A 24153-nucleotide genomic window follows, 5' to 3' on the forward strand; every position below is an offset into this window, starting at 1 on the left:
TCGTAATGTCATTGACCCGTGTATAATTTCTCCCTACAGGTCCATGTTTTGACCTTCACAGTGTACTATTTGCTTTCTGTCCTGAAACCATCTTTGAACGCAGGGGATCTTGACCCATGCATGGACATGCTTATCACGGTAAACGGCACCATCAATATTACGTTGTCAATCATAATTTTGAAAGAATTGTACATTTTAATTGGCTAACTCTGTTCTCAGATCTTCAACAACGAGCTGTTTGGAGCCGTAGCCGAGGAGAAGGACATCAGAGGAATCGTTTCAAAGGTGATGGAGGCCCGCCACAGCAAAAGCTCCGACTCGTACGAGCTGCTCGGACAGTTCTGCAGCCAGGAGCGCGTCGTCCACCTCATCCTGCCACTCAAAGAGGTAAATGACCAGTGAGCTGCATCTCAGCAACAGCTTCAAGAGTTCTCAAGAGACTTATCTGGTCTTCATCTTCCTCTCAGGTGCTTGAGAACACGGCCAGTTTGAAGGTGTCGAGGCGAGTGCATGCTGTGTTTAGGAGGATTGTGGCGGGACTTTTGCTCAATAAGAGCCTGAGCCCTCAGTCCATCCTACTGCTCTGCCACGGACTCATCAGTCAGAGTCTCCCGCTCATTACCAGCAAGAACAAGTACGTCACACACACACACTCAGAGATGCATTAGCACTGGTTCAAACAGATCTAATTTAAACAATTACACATCCTATATTTACCCAGAGAGAAGCATCGTCCACCTCCAGACCCTCGCCTGCCTCCGCCAAGCTGTTTACTGCTGCCGGCCACTCCTAAGAGAGTAGGGGTGAAAGCCGCTTTTAGTAGCAGAACAAACATGCACATCCTGGTGGAAACGGGACTCAGTGTAAGAAGATATGCCTTGGTTTTTGTTTGACTGCTGGGAGAATGTATGGGAGTTTTCCCATGTGTGTTGCCCTGTTTTAAATGAAACTCTTCATATGCTCTTACGGTCTTGCGGACTTACAATGGCCACCGAGTGCAAGCGCGTGACCGCGAAGTCCACTAGACCGTAGGCTATGTCATTGGTCAATTTAGGTTTCAGAAGGGTACTCGTGAGCTAAGGGTACTTTGCGGTCGATATGTGCCCTCGATGCGCTTTTTTGAGCGTTTAGAGTGCCATTTGGGACATGGCCAAACTGAATGAAATCATGTTTGCTAAATGGCAACCAATTTAGACTGTTTACATTTATTTTGACTGCGCTACTGAAGTTTGGGGCCTGTACGATTTTTTTTTTTAAAGGTTTTGAAAGATGTCTCTTTTTCTCACCAAAGCTGCATTTATTTGATCAAATATACAGTAAAAACTGTAATATTGAGCAATATTATTACTATTTAAAATAACTGTTCTTTATTTTAATATCTTTAAAACTGAATATTCCTGTGATGATGCTGAATATTCAGCTTTACATTACTCCAGTCTTCAGTGTCACATGATCCTTCAGAAATCATTCTAATATGCTGATTTGGTGGTCTTATACTTATATTTTGTTCCAATATTGCTTTAAACCCCAAAATGTCTCTTACGCAGTTGCTTCACTGTAGTCTGAAGAGTTCAAAGATCAACTCATCTGGCCCGTCAGTAAAGGAGATGTTAGATCCGTTTGTATCTCTCCTCCTGGACTGTCTTAACTCCATGCATGTGAAGGTCTGTACTACTTAATATATATTTGATTAATGTGTTTTATTGTGCACAATCAGTTTTTCTTGCGCCCCTGTTCCTTTTTACACCCGTGGTTGCATGAATACAGCAAAAGATTCTGTGTCTTGTGCACATCAGGTGATTACCGAGGCTCTGCAGGCCTTCATCTGGATCTTGAAGTTTCCTCTCCCGGCAGTGGAACAGAATTACGACCAGCTGACCAAGCAGCTCTTTGTCCTGCTGAAGGACTACGCCAAAGCTGGAGCCGCCCGTGGCGAGAACTTCCCCCTGGTTCAGAACTGCTTTAAGGTGCGTGAGACCCTCACCACTTTCACATTTATTACGTCCTCGTTTTAAATGTTAAACGCGAAATGTTCTGTTTTATAGGCCATAACTGTTTTGGTAAAGAGTGTGACAAAACATATAACAGAAACACAGCTGCAAGTGCTTCTGGGATATGCTGAGGAGGACATCTATGATCACAGTCGCCAAGCCACTGCGTTCGGCCTCCTGAGGGTAAGTTAAACCTACTCATCTACTCCTGGTGGGTTTCCTTTGGTCATGAAAAACCTGGAATTAGCAGGTTTGACCAGTAAAATGACCAGTTCTGGTAATTTTATGGTAATTTACCGGGATTGCAGTGTGGGAAAGGGGCTAGTGAGTCAAACTGACGATTCACTACTGAATCAGTCTTAATCAAAAATGTTTTTAAATCCTTCTTTGGGTTTGTTTGTCTTGCAGGCGATTCTGTCCAGGAAACTGGTGGTACCCGAGATGGAGGATGTTATGAAAAAATTGGCCAAGTTTGCCATTGACGGGTCAAACGAACAGGTCCGCATGCGCTGCAGACAGGTCAGTCAGGATATTGCAATCTTCATCATCCTCATCATCCAGGTTTATTCTGGTCCTGCTTGTCGTAACTATCATCAGACTGATATCTGTCCTGTGACTGCAGATCTACCTGAAGTACCTGATGGACTATCCACTGGGGAAGAAACTGAGGAAACATTTTGACTTCATAGTTGCTCAGCTTACGTATGTTTTTTGTAGTATCTGATTAATACCAGACGGATGTGAATTGTTCCCATCATGTGAGGCAAATTAAAATCTTTTTTTTTCTTATTCTCAGTTATGAATATGACACTGGGAGACAGTCTGCCCTTGAATTGATGGCTTACATTTTCCTGAAATTTCCTCAGGTACTGTATCAAAACCAGTTGAAAGGTCAGAGAGAGGGTGGGAATGGTCATGCAATGCTATTATTAAAGTTTTTGTTGAAATGGTTACACTTTATTTGGTAACATTTTATTTTACAGTGTCCTTGTTACATGTACTTACCATAGCAATAACAGTAAATTATGCATACTTACATGCAACTAACCCTCAACCAAAACCTTTTCTTTTTCATTTTAGTTTTATATTTTAAGTAATTTAGTTGTGTTTATGCCATCTTTTTTTTAAACATGTCTATATAATTAAATTTTTACATAATTTTTAGTGTTTTTTAGAACATCAAGTTAAACTAAATGAAAATGAAACGAAAATGTGCCTTTGTAACTTTATATTTTATTTCAGTTGATGTTTATTTTATTTCAAGAAACTTTTATTTTTAGTGAACTATAACTAAAATCCTGAACATTACATTATAAACATGCACATTCCTGATCTTATTGTTCATTGTGCAGAGCAAGCTATTTTATATCTATTTTATATCTTATAGCTATTTTATGTTTATGGAAAAATAATAGCTGTGCCTCTGGAACTTAATCAGTTAATTTGTTAACCCTAAAGGCCAAAATCTTGCTCTATTCTGGCATTTTCCAGTGAAATCCTGCTGGATAAATTAAGGTCCAATTCTACCTTTAAATTCTACCTGTTTGACTTGGAAATGCTTTCCATTATGCAAGTAAACTGGCAAAAAGATTCATTCTTTTCTTTACGTTCATGATATTGGAGGATTAATCTGTTCTTTGTTCGCAGGATCTCTTGCAAGAGCACTGCGGTTTGTTCTTTGTGCCTTTGTCATTGGCCATGTTGAACGATGATTCTGCATCATGTAAGAAAATGGCGGCTCTGGCCATCAAGTCTCTGCTGAATCAGTTGGATTTGCAGCGTCAAAATTCCATGTTTAACCTGGTTGACAGCTGGATTACAGACGAGAGGGTGAGTAGGAAAACAATGTTGACAAAAAAAAATACAGTTCTGCTGAAACGTGTTTGGGTTTTAACAGTTTGTGCTTTTGCAGCCGGCTCTGCGGAGACTGGGAGCTCAGGTTTGTGGACTGTATGTGGAAGTTGAAGGAGCAAAGTTCAGCCGGAGACTGGATGACCTGATTCCTCTCATCGAGAAAGAGATCCGCACTTCCAACTTCGAGGACGTGAGTGCAGAGTTTTATACTATGGAGTTCTTTTGCATGATTTTTGAGTCTGACAATGCCAATGATATGATCGATCAGATTGAGGAAGAGGAGGATGAGAAGGCTGCTGACAGACTGCTGTTCGGTTACCTCACGCTCGTCGTCAAACTCATCAAAGACTGCAGCTTTTTGGAGCTCCACAAACCTGCAGACCTGCTCAACAGCATCTGGGGTATGAACACATTCAGAAAGTCAATGTTTACTCTTTCCCTGCCAGCGTTTTATTTTTATAGTTATTTATGCTTTTTCGGAAATGACCTTTCGTGTAGTGTAGTGTTTAATATATCTGTTTATGAATGTAAAAGGTCTGCAAAGTTCTATTGATCAAAGTGCAGATAAATTGAGTTATTGTCTCAATTTGCATAATGCCAGCCTATGGTCTTAATTGGCTGCTGTGAACAACGTCTACATTGACCCGCCCTCAAACACTGCATTAGCAGCTGAGGCCTGGAAGAGTTTGGTTTGTGTTGTCGACATGATGAGACAACATGGTTTTCGAAAGAAAGGCCATCGTGCTGTTCCGTGTCACACCAGTTTGATATGTCGGTCCAGAAACTAAAGGATCAAATATGAGGCAGTCTGAACAGCCATTGCATGCTGTACCTCCTTTTTGTGATATCCATTTTATTTGCAGATTAAACTCTTTTCATGTAAGCCTAGTTTGTGTGGTTAAATCTGTTTTATAAGTTCAATATTGGGAAAAACAAATCAAGTTGTTTTTTGTGGCTCTCTTATTTATGATTTTCCAGGCATGTGGGCTTGTTAAATGTTTTAGATTTGAAATGGTCACTGTTTTATAACTCTTTCAGTATAATGAATTACAGATCTATGATGCCGCAACCAGACGCTATCTTTAGCCCAGCTTGTTATACAGAAATGTACTGAAATCTTTGTGAGCTAGGCCTATAACTGTCTATAGAAGTGTTTATGAATATCATTTAGTCAAGCTACACTTTTGGTATCACATTTCTTTCTTGATCTGCCACTGTAAGACCAAGTCTGTCGAGAATGAACGGCAACCTGTTGCTCTGACAGATAAGATATATCGATAAGATTTGCTGTATTGACTCTGTAGTTGACACAATTTGTTTCAGACAATATATCGGCCACTTATTGTTTTAACTTCAGAGTCTTAACTTATTTTAAACATAAATCACAGGCATGTCTGAATCCTTGGGGTCAGCTTGATAATTCAGTCTCTGTGGAGATCTCTTGACTGCAGTGAGTGGTGTGGTGGTCAAGCATGTTAACTGTGTTTTATCAGTGAGTCCAAGTATGCTGCCTGCTGATAATTATGCTGCCGATTTAAACCTAGTGTTAATCAATTAGGCCCCAAATACTTTTTTTTACATACTCTAGTCCTTGCTGATTTTTCTTGTTTGAACAACCAGAAATGAATCAGCTGATAAAAATGTAGTCATGCAATACTCCCTGTATACTCCAACACAAAACAAACCAAGCCAGATAGAACGCAACATTATAATCTCACCAGAGTCAACACACAAAACCATATTCAATCAAACTAGTTTTTGGTTCTGTACTTTTTCAACTGCGTGTTTAATGCTGATGGAACGCTTGGTGCACTGTGTCATTGTGGGTGATAAAGTGGTAACTCTGGTAGTAATCCCTGTATTACTTACTCAACCCCTTGTTCCTCTTAAACAGACATTGGAGCAGATCACTCATTCTAGCATCTGGGGTATGAACACATTCAGAAAGTCAGTGTTTACTCTTTCCCTGCCAGCGTTATTTATGGTTTTTCGGAAATGACCTTTCGTGTGGTGTGTAATAGCTGTTTGTGAATGCAAAAGGTCTGCAAAGTTCTATTGATCAAAGTGCAGTTAAATTGAGTTATTGTCTCCCAAAAGAAACAACTGATTCTGAACTGCCTGAATCGAGTCGTCAGTAAATCCAGTCTTACTTCCTACACAAACCTATGTAGGTTTGTCACAAATTTGCATAATGCCAGCCTATGGTCTTAATTGGCTGCTGTGAACAACATCTACATTGACCCACCGGGGTGGCTCAAACACTGCAGTTGCAGCTGAGGCCTGGAAGAGTTTGGTTTGTGTTGTCGTTTTTTTCTGCGCAAATCCACTTTGCTGTAATTCCAATGATTGAGGACTCGCACTGGAATTGATATGGTAAAACCGACGCCATCGTTACTGTTCGCATCACTGTGTATCAAGTGCTGAGGAGCTGAAATTCAGATATGGTAATGGGGGGGTTTCGTTTCTAACACGCGCTGTAAAACAATCACACCAGACTGGGCCATCTGACCAATCCGAGCAGAGTATGCACTCAGGAAGGAAGGGTTTAGAGAAATAGAATCCTTGATTGAACTGTTTCAGACAGTGTTAGAAATGACGTGATGCTGAAATGTATATTATGTAATGAAAATTAAAATGTTTTTGGATGCATGTTATTGTTAACCTATTGCAGGAGCCCTCCAAAACAAACCTTTAAAATAGCATGATAGGGGCACTTGTCAGCCAGCGTCAAATTTTTTTTATCATATAAAAAAAAAAAAACCTTTCTTAGAATATTTTGTTGTACATGTAAACACTGAGAGCAGAGCAGAACAGAGCCTTTGCTTTTAAACAACAACAACATCAAAAAACATTTTATTCTAGTTTCATTCTTTTTTTTTAAATCAACACTTGAATGTGAGTTAGTTTCATAAAAAAAATTATTAAAAAAAATCAGAAAGCTGAGAAATCATGTTTTTGTCAAAGACTACATCCGGATTGAATTCAGAATGATGGTCAACACATAGATGGAGTAGATCGAGCCCATCAGCACCCCTAAATCTTGCATCTTTTCGTGCTTTTTTCTTCTCTGTAATAATGCTGTTTTGATTTATATGCTGTTGAATGTATGAAGATCATGTTAGCTTACATGTGTGTAAACAACAACTATCCACTCCTGGGGCCTATATACCATGAAGCCGGTTTAGATGGCTAGCCCGATATGTTTTAGTTTGCGCCAACCCTGGGTTTTAGCCACCATGAAAGTGGTTTGGCTTTTAGCAGTGTTCATCGCCATAGTAACTTACGCTCCACGGCTAACCCGGTCTGGGGAAGGTTATGTTCCAGGTAAGAGGTTGCAAACCGAACTTGGACCAATCAGCTGTGAGCAAAGTGACACATGTCTGATGCGATAGTCACGCTTTAAAATGACTACATCTGAGCTTAAATGTTCAATTCTCTCTATACCTTTATCAACTGTATAAACTAACTTCAAAACTTTTACTTGCACTGATATAGCAAGACTTTTTCTTTTAGTTGTCCTCTTTCATAGACTGCTATTTTCTTCTTGCTGTGTAAATTTGTTTAAATTCTTTAAATTTTTCAATCTCGTAATATTCTGCAGAAGAGAGAAGTGAATCGCAGTTTCACTCTTTCTCAGCATGTGATTGGTTGTTCGCTACTGATGTCACACCTAAACTCCTAAACTCAGGATCAAAGCCTGAGTTGACAGAGAGAGTTGATGATCAGCATCATGGTACCAACAAGGCCTGGTGGGATTGGTCAACTCAAAACTAATCCTGCAACCCTGAGTTTGTTCAACTACCATCATGGTACCCAGGTTTACACAGATCTTTTTCTTTGCTTGTGTTTGGATTCGGAGATGCTTGTACTATTCCAGAACAGTGTAACAGCGCCCCCTACCAGGGATATCCAGAAAAACTCATAAATAGAGGGAAAGCGTTGTCATAACTGACAGAAAATCTCATCAATGGCAGGGAAAGAGTTAAATAAACATGCACTTATGAAGCAGAGCAAATGACAATAGTCACACATGCATCATGATCTCTCTCTCTCTCTCTCTCTCTCTCTCCAGGTCATATTGATTCCCATCTGCGTTACCCTCATTCCTGGGTTTGGCTGACCGCCTCTCAGATCTTTGGTTTGCTGTTTGCGGCTCATAAACCTGAGGATCTGCTGGCCTTATGGAGTTCTCAGGAGAATAAAACCATACACCCTGTAGCCACTGTTTTCATCACAGACAACCTTTATCACAAGGCAAGAGTCTGAGAACATGCACTTAAACCCCTCGTTTCACAAAAACAGACTTTAACAAATGAATTCCTCTTTTTTCCATTTCTAAACCATTAGATGAGAGAGCTGGTTCTGTCCTTCTGTTACCAACTGCAGTCCAAGTTCTTGGATATTTCTGCTGGGGAGCAGGTAGAAGATAATGAAATATGTTTGTTGTTGTGTTTTAATTATATTTCTATTTAATAATATTATATAATAATTTAATTTAAATATTTTTTTTGTTGATGATGTTATAATTAGTATCAGGGTTATTATCGTTAACTACAAATAAAACTAATTAAAAAACCTTTCTCTTAACTGAAATAAAGCTGAAATAGAATCATTTTAGTTGAAAAACCTAAATAAAATAACTTAATTAAAAATTACTAAAAATGAAACTAAAATGAACATGCAAAATATATTTTTTTTATCAAATTACTAAATTACAAATTACTAAAAACTAAAATAACGAGTATAATGAGTATTTTATTTATTTTTTTAAACAGAAAATGTTGGTCATGACAGTGAACCTTAATTTTAAGGTTTGAGCTGTATTTTATTAATTACTATATATAGTGTTTTCAATTTATGTTACGAAATATCTAAACCTTTGGAAATTTTTTTTTGGGGGGGGATAAAATGTAGACATTTATAAAATGCAACTGTATAAAATGATTTTAATTGTTAGATTCAACCACAGGCCAAAATCCATACAGACATTAAATTCCCTTCAGACATTATTTTCATGCTGAATTAATATTGTGTTAAAAAACAAACTCTTGAATCGCGTGTTGGGATTGGCTGGCTTTGGATTGGCTGGCTTTGGATTGGCTGGCTTGTCTTCAAAGGGAGGGCTTTTGGAGGAGAGCGTGTGATTGAAATGACAAAAACTGCTGAAACCGTTCAAAGCATCTGTGATGGTGATCAGGGCCCGTATCCCTAAAGAATTTTTGTGCAAAAAGTGGCTCCTAGCGGCCAAATTCTAAGAAAATTCTCAGAGTCATGACGTTTTCTTAGAATTTCCCCTAAAAGTGACACGAAAATCCCAGTTAATATAAAAGCTATTCCTCAAGATTCCTAGCGCTTAAAAGGGCTCCTAAGGCGAGATCTGCTAAGAGCAGGGAAGAGGACTTTTAGTGGCTTAGGAGTTCCCATAAGCAGCTGCACAAAACCTTTTTTTCTCCATTTTCTGTGTTTGTAGGATATTTGTTAACAAGCCTTCATAAATAGACCAGCCAGCAATCACAGACATTGATAAAAGCTGAGCCGTGTTACCCTCGTTAAGACCACACTGAGTTGTAACGTTGCAATTTCTACTTCATTAAGGACAGCCCCTTGAGATCGGCCATCTTGTTTTCAATGGGGTCCATATGGGAGTGAAAGTACAAAATATGCCAGCTAGGATATTAATATGAGCAAATAAGACATGAATCATTATTTGAACAGGGTGTAATGAGCTTAAGTTTTCACATATTTTAGATTCTAATGTTAGGCTATAACCCCTACAGCTTACTATTCATTTTCTTGAATGTGAAATATTATTTACAATTACAGTCTGCATAAGATTTGAGTGTATAATTATGTTTATTGATTTGAGGGTACATCCTTTGCTCATTATCACCAAAAGTTCATTTTCATCAAACTTGTAGGATCAACCAATCACGGCTTTTGAAATGATGACTCATACCTAGCAACGGGGTCAACCACACCTCCTCACTAAGATAGGATTTTCCATCCATTCCTTGCTCAGAGTTCACTGAAAATGTTCTGGAATCACTTCTAAGCTAAAACTCCTGGCAAGGAATTTTTAGGTTAAGTTAGGAGCTCTCTGAGAGGATTCTCAGAATCTTTAGGGATACGGGCCCTGATCTGTTGTGTGTTCCTTGATCAGGTGGTGAAGAACTTGCTTTATGTGGCCAAGGTGATCTACCTCATCTCACCAGAGTCAGATACCATGAACCCAACTGAAGAACAGGAGGAGGTAGAGGATGCGGAGGATGAAACGACAATTAAAACGGAGGAGAATGAAGGGGAAGGAGAAGAAGAGAATGAAGGGGAAGGAGAAGAGGAAGACATGACAGATAAAGTGGAGGGGAATGAAGGAGAAGAGGAAGATAAGGAGCAGAAGGACAAGCCACCGTCTCTCCTCTGGGTGATGAATAAGCTTTCATTACTGGCCAAAAGAGAAGCCGCAGACACGCCTAAAGAGCCTTTGAAGGTGAGTGTTAAACCTGTCTTTGTGTTTAGAAAATGAAACTGATGGATTGCTGGTTTGAGGATGTCCCGCTCAGTGATTCTGTCACTTTTCTGTTTTTTTAGAGAACTTGTGTTTTTAAGTTCTTGGGAGCCATAGCTGTGGATCTCGGAAAAGATCGGCTTGGACCGTATCTGACCACTATCATCGCTCCTCTCTTCAGAGAGCTGGACAGCACATATGCAGACCAAGGTCAGTCCACACACTATCAACAGAAAAAAACTACATTTAAGAAACAAATCTCTTTAATATTTAATAATTATTGTATCATATTTGATGTATTATTCTGCTTGTTTTTTGTTTACGCTACAAGTGTTAGAAAGGCGCATTACAAATAAAATGTATTATTATTATAGTAGCATTCTCTAAGGATCCATTGTTAACATTACTTAATGGATTCACTAACAATGGGCTGGTTTTTTTAAGTACTTATTTCTTTGTTAATATTAGTTCATAAAAAATCTAATTGCTTATTGTTTGTTCGTTAGTTCACAGTGCATTAACTAATATTGCCAAATAAAACTTTTAATTTTTTAAAATGTATTAGTAAATATTGAAATTACCATCGACTAAGATGAATAAAATGCGATGAACGTCATGCTTATTTAGTAGTGTTAATGAAAAACTATAAGGAAACATTAACTAAAATAAAATAATAATTGGGAATAAAGGAATAACTTTTTAAAAAACTTGAAACCAAGCAATTATATTTTCATTTTTGTAAAACACAGTATAACCTGTATTGATTTAAGCTTTTTAAACATTTTAAATCCCATCAAAAATGCTGATATTATTAGAAGTAAAATAGATATTAATCTAAATTCTCTACCCGTGACTATATGGCTGAAACTGCCCTTTCATGAATAGTTTGGGTCTCTTTGTCTTCTTTCAGACCCCACGCTGAAGAACCTGGCTCAGGAGTTGATCGAGCTGTTGAAGAAGATGGTCGGTCTACAGCAGTTCTCTCTGGCCTTTGCAGCGGTGCAGAAAGAAGCCGCCCAGAGACGAGCTTCACGCAAGAAAGTCAAGGCCGTGCAGGTAAGAACCTCCGAAATACTGCTCAAGTCTTCCCAGAACAGTTGTGTTCGTCTTAAGTGTGACATTTAAATATTTCCTCCTCTACTATTTAGAGACAACTATAAGTAAAGGCCCATTCACAACAAGAACAAGTGATTCGGTTTTAAAAATCACTCTAAATTTAAAGCAATAGCAGTCCACATCACAACTATAACAATATCATTGGAATCTCTTTCAGAATGATTTTTTTTCCAGCTGATGAATGATAAAAAAAACTTGACAGCCAAGAGTCCATTCTGCTTTATAGTTCTTGCACATTTAAAGTGGCAGACAACAAAACTGGAGCTTGCGCTTACAATAAACAGAGCGTTATTGTGTGTTGGACATTATTATAGTTATAACTCTTGATGTGAAAGGGCCTTAAACATTTGTTGGTTATTTGCCAGGTTACACATCTTTATAGCAGAAGTAAAAGTTAAAAAGTGATCATATTCAATTTCTTAAACCATGCATTCTCCCCAATCTTTTCCCCCCAACAGGCTGTTGTAAATCCTGACCTTGCTGCAAGAAAGAAGGTAAAGAAGCAGCTCAAGAAAAACGAGGCCAAAAAGAGGAAAATGGAGTTTGTGCGTACAGGACATAAAGCAAAGAAACCTAAGAGCAGCTCACTGAGGAACTTGGCCATGCTCAGTTGATCCAGTTTGCTGCTGGTTAATGTTTTTTTTATTATAGCAAACTAATACTTTAAATGTATACAGTAGAGGAGAGAGTGAGACCGCAAGGGACCCTGGGAACGTTACCTGAACCCTGTTTTCAGTGGTAAAAGGACTGAGAGTCGATATCAATATATGAATTTGTGCAGTGTTTTTAAATAAAAAAAACTTGCAAAAACACCCCAGCCATTGTTTGATGTTATGCATGATGTAATGTGTTGACTGCATATTTATTTCACAGCCATAACACAGGAGTACGCTCCCCTGTACACGTGCAAATATAAATATGCCATTACAAATCCAAAGCATACAAATGACAGTTAGTCTTAATTAAATATCTACCCATGTAATATTAAAACTGAACTCATATACCAGCTGCAATGATTATTCCGAATCAGGGGGGAAAAGGCTACATTTAAAAAGCAAACACCTTTGAGATTTCAAACGTAGTGGATACAGTTCACCAAAAACGATAAGCAAAAGGGGAAAAAACATTTGAAGAGTTCGTTCATAGTCCATTCAACACCGCTCGCCACACTTCAGTCTCTCTGTACTAGACAGGAGAGAGGATGGTCTTCACACAATAGGAAGAAGCAGTCACTGGTCCAAAGGACACCCAATAAGAAGTCTCTGAAGTTCCTATATACAAGATATTTAGTGCATTTACTGCCGGCTCTTCAGTGACTCCACTAGCCTGAAATATGAAAGAACAAGGTGGTATTTGGTAAATGCAATGCAAAATATTCATATTTAAATGTTTAAAAAGGAAATCAAACCTACCATTCCATTGCCTCATCCAGGCCTGTGCCTTTAGTAGCAGATGTCTTGAAGATCTGCCACTTCCGGTCTTTGAGCGCAGGTAAACCGAGAGAGTTGGCCACTTCAGTAGGGGTCATGGCCTGTTCCATGTCCTGCTTGTTTGCAAACACCACCAGGATGGCTTTCTTTAGCTCCTCCTCCTGAAAGACAAGAACTTTCATGTTCAAATGCACTGATAACAATAGAACGTTACGTGATGTAATGGAAACCACATCTGACCAACCTCCAACATGGCCACCAGCTCAGATTTGGAGATTCCCATCCGGTCGCGGTCACTGCTGTCCACCACGTAAATCACTGCATCTGTGTTGGAGTAGTAGCACCGCCAGTACGGCCTGTGGAGGAAGAACATCACATCTTCAGCTTGGTTTCTCTTTCTTGATAGAATACATAGCAAAAGAAATAACTTCTTGCCTGATACTCGTCTGTCCACCGAGATCCCATACTTGAAACTTCAAGTTCTTGTATGTAACGGTCTCCACATTAAAACCAATTGCTGAGTTGAAAAAATAGCAAATTAGTCCACAGTGCATCAAGACATGTCAAAAGTTGTGTATATATATCTGTCATTAACACATACTAGGAATTGTTGTGACCACTTCTCCCACTTGAAGTCTGTACAATATGGTGGTTTTTCCAGCTCCATCCAGACCCAAAATGAGGATTCTCATTTCTCTGGTGCCAAACAGACCAGAGAAGAGGCTGGAAAAGAACCCCCCTATACAAAAAAATTATCATTTTGTGAAAATAAGTTGGAGATTCAGAAAAGAAAAGATTTTCAACATTCAATAACACCATTTTAAATCAACACGACCATCATACTAAACGCCTATCTCATATAGGATTTATACCTAACACAGTCGAATAAAACACTTATAATAATTATGAAAACAAAACTGTTTTATAATGAGTTTTTCAATAACATGAGTTTAGCTATCCGCATTGCTAACAAACAAACTAGCATCACCAACGTGATGAACAAACGTCCCTTTGTAAACACGTAAAAAGGCGTGCCGGTAAATTACACTTTAAGATAGATGGATAAGCTGTCTATAATGTCCAACAGAATATGTTTTAAATCACGCAGACCTACCCATTTTAGATGAAGAACTATATTAGCGCTGTCTTTCTGACGGAAAATCCGTGCAAACACTTCCGTGCTCGAGCTACTAAATGACGTGTCACACAGACACGTGCACGAGCCTTTTCAGTGTCGATTCACCGTTCGCACATTCGACACACATCTACACTGATAGAATCCACTGGGGACGGATAAATAATTTTACAATATAAATTAATTAAAGGCATTCCTCTTATTATTAAATGGTTGAAGCGGGTGTATATGTAAAAATATATTGTATTTATTGAATTATATTTTTATTCTCACTTGTCATCTCAAGTTTGTTTAAAGCACCACACCTCCATGTTTTGAGGCATTTAAAAACTACTTGAAAAACTAAAAGATTTAAATTCTCTAAATTACTGACAACATACACGGATTTACCCCCCTGAAATTTATTTTAATTTGTGTTATAAATAGTTTACATTTGCGTTACATGTTTTTTTTTTTTTTAACGATGTTTGTTATTTGAAAAAAAAAAAGCGCTTTGGTCACGGGAAACAGCGCCGCTGTGTGGTGAACATTGGGACTGTAATACAAACCCCTTCATCAATCCACTTGTTTGTGGGACAAATTTGCTGCTGCAGTCACACCAGTTTCACAGAATGAGGGTTACCATCTAGCCACGACAGAGTCACTGTTGCGATTTGATTTTCCAGCACTGTGAATAAAGGCAGACATAGGACACTTAAAAGAGCCAAAAAAAAGTCATTCACTCAGTTTTCACTGAACACCAGATCAAACTGGAGCATAAATAAATCACAGATGGCTGTTTATTGTGTCTAAAATGTTACGGCTCATGTATGCTGGCTTCCATTTTTTTTCTATTAACAGATAATGTAAACCCATTAAATATAAAATTTCTTAGTGTTATTATTTTATTAAATTGTAGGGCTTATTTGTTTGTTTTATGGTTAATCAGACAATTTACTACAAACCTTCCTTTTTATTATGCAAATGTGTCATTAACTATCTACATATTTATAAAACTGATCCGAGATCAGGTAAAAACCATATAAGACACTGGTTCATGGGTAGTTTGATACTCGCTCCGAATCACTGGTTCAAAGCAAATTATTCGCAATGGTTTCGAAGCTTCACGAAGCAGTGTTTCTAAACGTCCATTCCTGAGTTTAGCTCCAACCTCATTAAAAACACCTGAAGCTAATCAAAGTCTTTGAGGACTACTAGAAACTGCCAGGTAGGTGTGAAGGACTGTTTCTTATTCAAATAAAACAATCTACTAGAATAAATAAGATATGCTATTTACAAGTGATGCATGTGTTATAAGTTTGAGTTTGACATGTAATTAATGAATAAAGTTCTTAATAACAGCACTTATGATTGTGTGTACATTTAATATTTGGTAATATTTCAGTCACTCGTTACTCATTTCAGTTATCTGACTAATTTTTTATCGTTTGATGTACATTTGACTCACATAAATGTCATGAAGACATTTTTTCAATCATATAAAAATTACACAGAATTTTTGTTATACAAATGAACACAGATAATGTGCAAGAAATTGTTAGGTGATTCATGTTCTTAAGTAAAATCTCACAAAGTCAAGAACACAAATCCACTCTAATACAGATTACACACAGGTGCTCAAACTAAACATAAGAAGAAAGATCAGTGGGCGATCAGCTGCTTATTCTGTGTGAAAGTCCCGAGTTCAAATCCCATCAAACTTTTAATAAAACCCCTTCCAGAACTCCACAGAACTGTGGCTCAGGAACTAAAGCGTAGCACTTTCGTCATGGAGTCCAAATCTCACTAGTTCTTACATTCAATTGTTGTCATTGTCAAAGTGGCCCAAACACCAACCTTGAGTGTGAAAGCCACAGTGGTGCAGTGGCTAAACACGTGTTCTCTGGTGTTGAGGCTGTGATAGACATGAGGGTTCAAACCTCACTATTGTTTACATTAAATTGTTGTCATTATGACAAGAAAGTGCCAGAAACGCCAGCCTTGAGTGTGAAAGCCACAGTGGTGCAGTGGTTAAACACACGTTACCTGGTGATGAGGCTGTGATAGACATGAGGGTTCAAACCCCAGTTCAGCTTTTAAATCACAGGCCTCATCCAGGTGAAAAGTCAAATATAAGTTCCAGCACATGTCTCAGCAAGAGATCTGTGGCTCACAGGTAAGAGCGCTGCATCATGGTTTCAGAGGTTGCTGGTTCGAGCCCAGCCAGATCTCCGCGATACGAGTGAATGGTGTATGTATGAAGGGGCGGGGATGTTTCGGGTCCCCCCCCGAACCCTGTCACAATGTCCAGCAGGGGTTATGCTTCTTGATGCAATGAAGAAAAAAATTTAGCTGACTAAAAATTTTGGCCTGCCGTCCCTTCCCCACCTATTTAGGTTCCCATCATTTGCTTTGTAAAGGGGTGACCCTCCAAAAAGAAAATGATGGTAACCTACATGTTTAGCGCCAAACAACAACATTCACACATTAGAAATCTTACCTGTCCATCAGCAGAAGTCCAGCATTACAGTGAATGTCTGTCCACACGTCCCAGAGCTCTGCTTCTGATGACTGGACGCTCCAAACACATCCATTATTCTGTAGAGGAAACATAAACAAACACAGACATTACTCCATTGCACATCAGATTTTAAAAGTCAGACTAAATTATCAGTTCATAAATATAAGATGACATAATTTAATACTGTCTGATAGACATAATTAAAATAGAAATATTAAAAACTGCAGCTCTACTAAAGCATGAAGCAGCAGAAACATCAGAGCTTCTCACTCCAACTGACTCTTGGATTAATATAATATATAATTAATGACAAAAACACCATTCCTTATTATTCTACTTTATATTATAAATATCTGATGGCGATCCATTAACAGCTTATAAATGTAAAGCTGTCAGTGAGTTGAGCATGTAAACACTGTCTGTCTGTGATAAACCTTCATATGAGATGCGACTGCCTTCATACATAATTAGCTGTCGAATAACAAGTACCTTTGAAAACAAGCAGATTTAAGGACACCATCATCAATATTATAATTTTTTTGCTTTTAGTCCATGTGCGTTCATTTTGTAGTGTTCAACACAATCCATAATAATAACATGAATCTAAATGAACTGACTGACTGACAGACAGACGAGCCCTGCTATGACATTTCAGCAGAACTAATGTAACAATGACTTTTACAAAACGTAAGGACTTTTATAGCGCGTGCAAGTCATTTTACAAGAAAATGTCACTTTGTGCTGAAGGATACTTACTAGCGACACTCGATTCCCGCTTTTTTATCGCAGCGGGTCTCTCTGTTGTTGAGCTGGATGCTGTTTAAAGACATTAAGTATCTCTCACTGAGCTGTTATCTGCAAAATCTGGACTTAAAACTGCACGTGTTGTGTAGACTGTCATCAAGCGGCGTCATGTTGTTGTCAAGCATCCGAAGGTGTCACAGTCAGACTGAACGTGATTCTACTTGCGCCGCCTAGTGGAGAGGATGGAAAACTGCACTTACGTTTTTTTCATACAGTCGTGTTATAGTGCCGAGAGATTGAAAGTTGGTTGAGTTTACGTTTTAAATTAATTCCGAAACATCTCGCCTGCTTTAATATTTGCAAACTCAAAGCAAAAGTCTCTATTTATTTTGTATACTAAGACTAGGTGAAATATAGGTGTTCATCAGCTCCCTCTTGTGGCCAATACGTGTATTTGCATCAATAAATGAAACCACAAAACTGAGGATTCGGAGGTGAGACAACTGAGTTTTGATTTTTATTCATTTAAAATTATACTTATCATGTATGTTCACAAGCCGGCCCCCATAATCAAAATTTTTGGAATTTATGGTGCCAATTTTGAGATTTAACCAATAACATTCACATCCACTGCCCTGTCTGAGCTCTTATAGTCCAATTCATTTTATTAATAAGAACAGATCATCTGAATGGGTAAAAAGCAATGAATGACATGCAAGTGGTGACATTTTGTTTATTCAATAAATAAACACACAGGCACTAATTTACAGGTAAGGTAAATATTTAAACCATTTGATGATAAATTATGGCCATCTAGTTTAGTGGACATTTGGAATGACACAAACATTCATGTACAACCTCTCTAATATCAACAGTGCAGCTTCACGTAGCTTCATCAAGTATTACTGTTAAGCACGAAAGTAGGCTACAAAAACTAGTCAATCTAGATATATACATAGACAAAAAAAACAACACTTAAAATAATGAACGCATAACATAATTTTAAATACACCATAAAAAAACAAGAGTTGCTTAATCAGGTTATTTCATGTTCTTAACTGCACTGAGACACAGATGAGGCTCAGGAACTTGCATGATAGATAAATACTGAAAAAAAAAAGTGTTTTGATGCACGCAAGTCTATTCGATGATGTTTGGATGATCCTGCATGCGGCATTTGTCCCTATCCACTAAAGTCAGTGTTTTGTGTCTTTTTGTTGTGCTGGAAATCCCATCCTGGTTACCATGGCAACAGTTCTGTTGTTCCAATAGTGATGCTTCAATTTGATCCCTCTTCCTGGTTCTCCAGAATGGGATCTGCATGGAAAAACAAATGGTCAAAGTGCTTTCACTGCCTGTTAGCCTTCTAAATAACTTTTCAAACATAGTCAGTCGACTAGTAAACAGCAGTACCTGTCAGCGTTCCAAGGGGCAGGACAGAATTGGTGCTGAGGTCTTGATTAGATGGAATAAAGCTGCTTGGAGACGGAACCATGAGGACGGCTCCTTCATCCATCCCAGAACTCTCTACCGTTTCCTCCACTTTAGGAGAGTCTATAGTCTAAACCAACGAAGGAGAGTTATATTAACAGGAAGGTGGCATGAGAATTTTTGGAAGGAGTTTAAAAAAAGACGATACCTTTTCTCCTTGTATATCATTTGATCTCTCATCACTCTGCTCCTCTTCCCCAGAGTTGTTTTGGTTTTCCGAAGGCTCTTCCTTCACAAGCTCCTGCTCTCCCTCCAGCTCTGATTGCCCGAGAGGGTCCGAGAGGTCCTCTGAGGTCACCGTCTGGATGATAATGCCAGGGTGGGACATCTGAACGGTCACATTCTCACTGTCAGTCTGATGAGGAAAGAGAACATAATGTTATTTTATTTCAATTAACAAATGTGTTTTTAATAGTTTTAGTTAGCTGTAATAGCCCTTATACACAGAAGTTTTACCGTGAGGCTGTGTAAAATAATCTGGTCTGGTGAAGACGGCGAAGCTGCAGCTGTGAGTGTGACCGTGGGATTGGCTGAGAGTGTGAGTGGGAGGCTCTGATTGGTTCCTGTTTGGAGGAAATAAGTTCCAGGGGTGCCAGTGGGTTGCAGGTGAAATGACTAGGGAGGAAATGACACTAATTATTAATAAATTCAGCTTGAAATTATTTAATAATCATCATAGTTTTAAAAACAAAAATGATCAAAATTAAATCTGAGATCCTCACAGGCAGTAATTCAAAGGTCTGTAAGGCTCCGGAGTTCAATGTGATGGTTTCACTGTCTGAAGTGCCACTGGCACCGTCTGAAGAAGCTGTGTATAGAGGAAATTAGCATTATAACGGTTCACATCGAATCTATTAAACTCACATAACCGCAATAATTCCTCTAGATGTCCCCTCAACCTGCAAGAAACATCACAAGCAGTTCACTGAAAGCACAGTCACATGATTGTTTTACTCACAGACATGTGTGATCTGCACTGGAATCTGGACTGGGATCTGCAGTGCAGTGACGGGGCTGGGCGACGCATTAGCCGATCGGGAACCAACCACCACGACTTTGTTCATCGTAGACGGCGGTGCCTCCACCACATCCTGCAGCCCTTTCAACAAGACTACACACACAGAGAACATCAGAGTCTGAACTCACATTATAGCACACACGCTGAACTTTGAAGACTCACCGGGAAAGGGAAGTTCCTTGTGATTGGCCACTTGTCTTTTGATGGTCCACCATTTGCTCCGGAGCCACTGAGGCGAGCGAACGCTGCTCCACCCACCAGACAGGATGTCCCAGTTAATGTCATTTTCATCCTCCACATCCAGCTCGGCTATCCTGCTCATACAGAGTTACGATTAATGATTCATATTTAGTTTGCAAACAGATTTACAGTACCGTCCATGCTGGCCCTCTTGCTGTGACTGACCTGCGTACAAGGTTGATATCGTCATCTTTGGTCCACTCTGTCCCACCGCTCTGTTTCCAGTTAAGGTAGTTGAGCCATTTGGAGCGGCACTGCTTCTCTGAACGAGTGCCGACAAGTTCAGCCACGGACGCCCAAGAGACTCCCTGAGTTACAACATCACCCGCCTCCGTGCCAGTCAACTCGTGGACCACCTCTGCCAGCCTTCTCTCTTCCTCCTCTGTCCATTTTCCTAACGCGTGGGAGTTTAAGAAGATATTAGTGTCACCGACACCTTTTTCAAAAGTATATAGTTGTATATATATGAAGAGTTCAGATGCAAAAGCTTCTAAGTGCCATCTGAAATTTTCTTCTAGAATGATAATTTTTATCAAGCTCGTTTATTTAAGTTCAGTAATTTCACTTAAATGGCAATTAATAGGTCATTTTCATTGCCATTTAAGTGAAATTACTGAACTTAAATATACGAGCTTCATAAAAATGATCATTCTAGAAGAAAATTTCAGATGCTTTTGCATCTGAACTCTTCATATATATATATATATATTAAAAAAAGATGTAAATGAAAAATAGGTTTTATATATAAAATGTATAATAAATGTTATAATTTATAATAATATTAAACTAATGATTTTTTATATTTTTTAATTAATACAAAACTTTATTTTTAAATAAACATACATTATATATATATAAAACAATTAAATAAAACACTATTACTTATTTATTCATTAATAATTACTAGAACTATACTATATAATGATATTTATTTGTAATAATTAATTAATACATAAAAAATTATATGTAACAGAAACATATTTAAAATTCTTTAATCCATTATATAAATTATATAAAAAAATATTACTATACATTTCTATGTTCTATATATTATATATACATACATAAACATTTATATAAAACAAAGAAATGTATCTTCAATATACTTTCAAATGGATATGTTTCTCCTAGTATAATAGAAACTAAAATAAATGAAACTAATATAATAGAAAACACTCAAATGAAAATTTGGGGGAACTGACCGGTGTTGCATGTGTCCTTCATGAGTCGGCAGCGGTCCTTCACAGACGATGCACTCCGGCCAAGTGCCGCCCCGATGGTAGCCCAGTCATTTCCATGTTTCTCCCTTAGCCTAATAACACACACACCGAAATCTGACAATGTAGACTCACAAATTCAGATTACACTAATGGCATTCAAGATTCATAGTTCAACTTACTCTTTCAATTTATTGATCTCCTCATCAGTGTATCTAAATGACAAGAAAAGCACATATGAAATATTACAACAGACATTTTTGCTGTATATATGGTTTGTAAATCTGTTTTAACAGAGAAATAAAATCAACTATGTCCTTACTTGCCTACGTGGTTTCGGTTATCGTACATTCGTAGTACGCGTCTGTATACAGCAAACAGCGGTCTGTTCAAACCGCACGCTATACTGCGGTAAAAATCCTTCCTCTCCTCTTTAGACATCTCAAAGATGATCTCCGCAGGGTCCTGGATCTCTCGGTTCTGAGTTCGGAAGCACAGACGGATGAAGCAAATCAAAGATGGCACCACCAGCAAACGTGATGCATTCATAAATCATACTCACCTTTAGATAATGCTCTATGTTGCTCATCAGGAGATCAATCTCCTCTTTTGACCACATACCCTGCTTCCATTTGTGACCTGAGGATATATGACAAATACTATGACTGTGCATATTGATATCAGGTCCTATATTTCTAATGCTGAGTTTGTATGATAATACAGATCTGTATATATGTGCAGAATATGCCAAACTTACCCTTGTTAACCAGTGTGTCTTTATCCTCTTTCGTGGTGAACCAGGCTTGACTGACAGCTGATACATCGTCACCTTTCTTTTGCCCAGGAGAATCCTTATCCTGTTGACAAACAAAAGTTTTACATCTGTCTTGATTATTTAAAATAAATAAATAAATTATATATATATATTAAATCATGCAAAGCTAGCACTGAAAGGTGATACTCATAAACATATGAACTTGGGTTTGTACCGGTGTTTCAGAAGGATCATCTGATTCCAGCTCCCCATCTCTCATCTCTGTAGCCGTCATTGTCACCTCGAAGCTTTCATCACCTTCTGTAACTGAAATCAGCACAAACCAGTTCATAAAATATCCATCTTTACAGTTTAGTGCAAGTGATGGGTGCAATTTCTCTAATTGATTTTTTTGTGTGTATCATTTTAAGTTAAATATGAAAATATTATCAGTAAATAAATGTCATTATTTGTTATTTAGACATGATATAGTCAAGTCACCTTTATTTATATAGCGCTTTATCCAATACAGAACAAACGCTTTATACGAACGAACATGGTGTGATTATGATTCAGGCTGCATCACCACATCGACATGCATTTATAAATATTACATTAAAATTGTAATCAACATCAGCTTAACTAAAGACATTTGGTGAGTGACTATCTGTAGTTAGACTGACCAATGGCATTATCATTTGGCATACACTGTGTACACACATGTCCATGTGTGTTTCTACTCACTTGGCAGAGTGACAACAGAGTACTCGGTTGAGGTAGAGTCCTGAGGGTCTTCTCCATCTTCATGGGACAGTCGCAGTCGTTTGTGAACAGGTTCAGTCGTCCCGTCTGAACCCAGGTCCTCCACATCTACATGTCCAAAACATGCAAGAATATTATAGAAACAAATACTTACAATACAAGACTAAATGTATTGTAAAGCACAATAGAATGAGGTAGCGGGTGAGTTTTACCATTTTGAGGGCAGTGCAGAATTATGTTTCCATCAGTGTCCTGAGTAAATGTGACAGAATTGACGGATTCAAGGGTCACAGTTGCCGGGACATCCCCTGTGTTCATGCTCAGCCTACAGGTTAATTAATTGACACACACACAAGTCTCACTTATAATATGTTAAAGGTAAGCATAAACACTTTATTTGTATTGTATTGTATATTCATTGATTAAACTAATGTAAAATGTTGCCATTTTAATTCAGACAGTTTGCTGCTGTATATATTTTCCCCATAGATCCACAAGACATTTAAGCCAGTGCACTGCAAACTTGAATGAAACACACAAATGCACGACTCGAGACCATGGTAAAAAAAAAAAAAAAAAAAAAAAAAAATTGTGTGGACAAATTGAATAATATCAGCATAACATAATATTATACACCATTCTGAATATTGCCTTATTGTTAATTTCCTATCTTCTCATTTAATATAATCAGACGAGGAATAATGAGACGCCATTTTTATGTGTATCATGACGCCTTGAAGTAGCGACGACATTTATTCGAAGCGGGTGCATTGTTTTTTAACGTAAAGAATAAAACAATACAGGTCCAGCGCACAGGGGCGAGCGAAAGTGAAATTTAGCTATGATTTTGGTACTTACTTCCTGTTTTGGGTACGGGGACTTCGCAGTGACCAGGATGAAGGCAAATACCAGGATGGAGGAAAATACGCTTTTTTTTTTTCTTCCTCTCTTCATTCAGAACGGAAGTATCTACAGAAGCCCGGTGGTGACTTCCGTTTTGTTTTAGTTTTTTTGCTCGAGTGTGAGTCTGTCTAAAGTGCACGTTTATGTGACTTGTCACCTTATAGCTAAATAATACTCGTTTGCAGAATTAAAGGTTTTACTATGTAGGTTAAACACATGTATTCTAATTACAGCTGATGCATTGAAACGATATCAGATTGGTGGCTGTATCAGCAGCGCCATCTGCTGTTCATTATGGGGCTTGTTCAAATCAAATATGGATTTATTAATTTGTTTATTTACTATGTTTATTTACATAGAAAAACACTGTCAGAACATTTATGAGCCGACATGTGATATACAATACCTCTACTTGATTTTAAATTAATAACGAAATATTTTTCCTGCAACAATTTTGAAATGAAAATGTGTGATTTTCCTTTATAGGTTTCAT

The 24153-nt window shown here is 38.1% G+C and overlaps 3 protein-coding genes across 5 annotated transcripts in view; 1 reads left to right on the forward strand and 2 right to left on the reverse strand.

Moving 5' to 3' along the window:
* utp20 (UTP20 small subunit processome component) overlaps positions 1-12278 on the forward strand; it is a 39741-nt gene extending 27463 nt beyond the window's left edge. For both annotated transcript variants that reach the window (XM_082166207.1, XM_082166206.1), the window contains exons 44-62: positions 40-138; positions 220-387; positions 468-634; positions 722-863; positions 1548-1664; positions 1797-1967; positions 2046-2174; positions 2400-2510; positions 2614-2693; positions 2788-2857; positions 3639-3821; positions 3904-4035; positions 4114-4246; positions 7918-8099; positions 8193-8264; positions 10006-10332; positions 10434-10560; positions 11261-11406; positions 11925-12278. In XM_082166207.1, coding sequence (XP_082022333.1) covers positions 40-138; positions 220-387; positions 468-634; positions 722-863; positions 1548-1664; positions 1797-1967; positions 2046-2174; positions 2400-2510; positions 2614-2693; positions 2788-2857; positions 3639-3821; positions 3904-4035; positions 4114-4246; positions 7918-8099; positions 8193-8264; positions 10006-10332; positions 10434-10560; positions 11261-11406; positions 11925-12080 — 2712 coding nt within the window. In that variant the 3' untranslated portion in view covers positions 12081-12278. The remainder of the gene's footprint in view (positions 1-39; positions 139-219; positions 388-467; positions 635-721; positions 864-1547; positions 1665-1796; positions 1968-2045; positions 2175-2399; positions 2511-2613; positions 2694-2787; positions 2858-3638; positions 3822-3903; positions 4036-4113; positions 4247-7917; positions 8100-8192; positions 8265-10005; positions 10333-10433; positions 10561-11260; positions 11407-11924) is intronic.
* A 9-nt stretch (positions 12279-12287) lies between these two features.
* arl1 (ADP-ribosylation factor-like 1) lies at positions 12288-17427 on the reverse strand. Of its 2 annotated transcripts, XM_082166287.1 has the most exons (8): positions 17288-17427; positions 16511-16608; positions 14580-14698; positions 13498-13635; positions 13332-13413; positions 13141-13252; positions 12879-13057; positions 12288-12792 (listed from the first exon to the last, which is right to left on the reverse strand). In XM_082166287.1, exons 4-8 carry the CDS (start codon positions 13586-13588, stop codon positions 12762-12764), a joined length of 495 nt encoding a protein of 164 aa, XP_082022413.1. In that variant the 5' UTR covers positions 13589-13635; positions 14580-14698; positions 16511-16608; positions 17288-17427; the 3' UTR covers positions 12288-12761. The 2 variants fall into 2 exon arrangements, with proteins under 2 accessions (XP_082022413.1, XP_082022412.1); XM_082166286.1 differs by lacking the exons at positions 14580-14698; positions 16511-16608; positions 17288-17427 and adding an exon at positions 14011-14151.
* Positions 17428-17994: 567 nt separating this feature from the next.
* On the reverse strand, positions 17995-23762 carry dmtf1 (cyclin D binding myb-like transcription factor 1). Its single transcript, XM_082166251.1, has 17 exons — positions 23616-23762; positions 22970-23082; positions 22740-22865; positions 22231-22322; positions 21999-22098; positions 21804-21880; positions 21564-21721; positions 21424-21456; positions 21227-21336; positions 20190-20418; positions 19947-20098; positions 19725-19877; positions 19489-19574; positions 19223-19381; positions 18915-19121; positions 18689-18836; positions 17995-18592 (listed from the first exon to the last, which is right to left on the reverse strand). The coding sequence occupies exons 2-17, from the start codon at positions 23073-23075 to the stop codon at positions 18555-18557; spliced, it is 1974 nt and encodes a 657-aa protein (XP_082022377.1). The 5' UTR covers positions 23076-23082; positions 23616-23762; the 3' UTR covers positions 17995-18554.
* Between the last annotated feature and the right edge of the window lie 391 nt (positions 23763-24153).

This window comes from Leuciscus leuciscus (genome assembly GCF_965113295.1).
Source record: "Leuciscus leuciscus genome assembly, chromosome: 4".
Taxonomy (NCBI): domain Eukaryota; kingdom Metazoa; phylum Chordata; class Actinopteri; order Cypriniformes; family Leuciscidae; genus Leuciscus; species Leuciscus leuciscus.

Coding starts and splice junctions, on each gene's coding strand:
- arl1 (XM_082166286.1), bottom strand. Junction 13,414..13,497: donor AGTGGTCACAACAATTCCTA/GTATGTGTTAAT, acceptor TTTTCAACTCAG/CAATTGGTTTTAATGTGGAG. Junction 12,793..12,878: donor CTGGATGAGGCAATGGAATG/GTAGGTTTGATT, acceptor TTCATATTTCAG/GCTAGTGGAGTCACTGAAGA.
- dmtf1 (XM_082166251.1), bottom strand. CDS start 23,075: ATGAACACAGGGGATGTCCCGGCAACTGTGACCCTTGAATCCGTCAAT. Junction 22,323..22,739: donor CTCTGTTGTCACTCTGCCAA/GTGAGTAGAAAC, acceptor TGCTGATTTCAG/TTACAGAAGGTGATGAAAGC. Junction 21,881..21,998: donor AGACACACTGGTTAACAAGG/GTAAGTTTGGCA, acceptor ATATATCCTCAG/GTCACAAATGGAAGCAGGGT.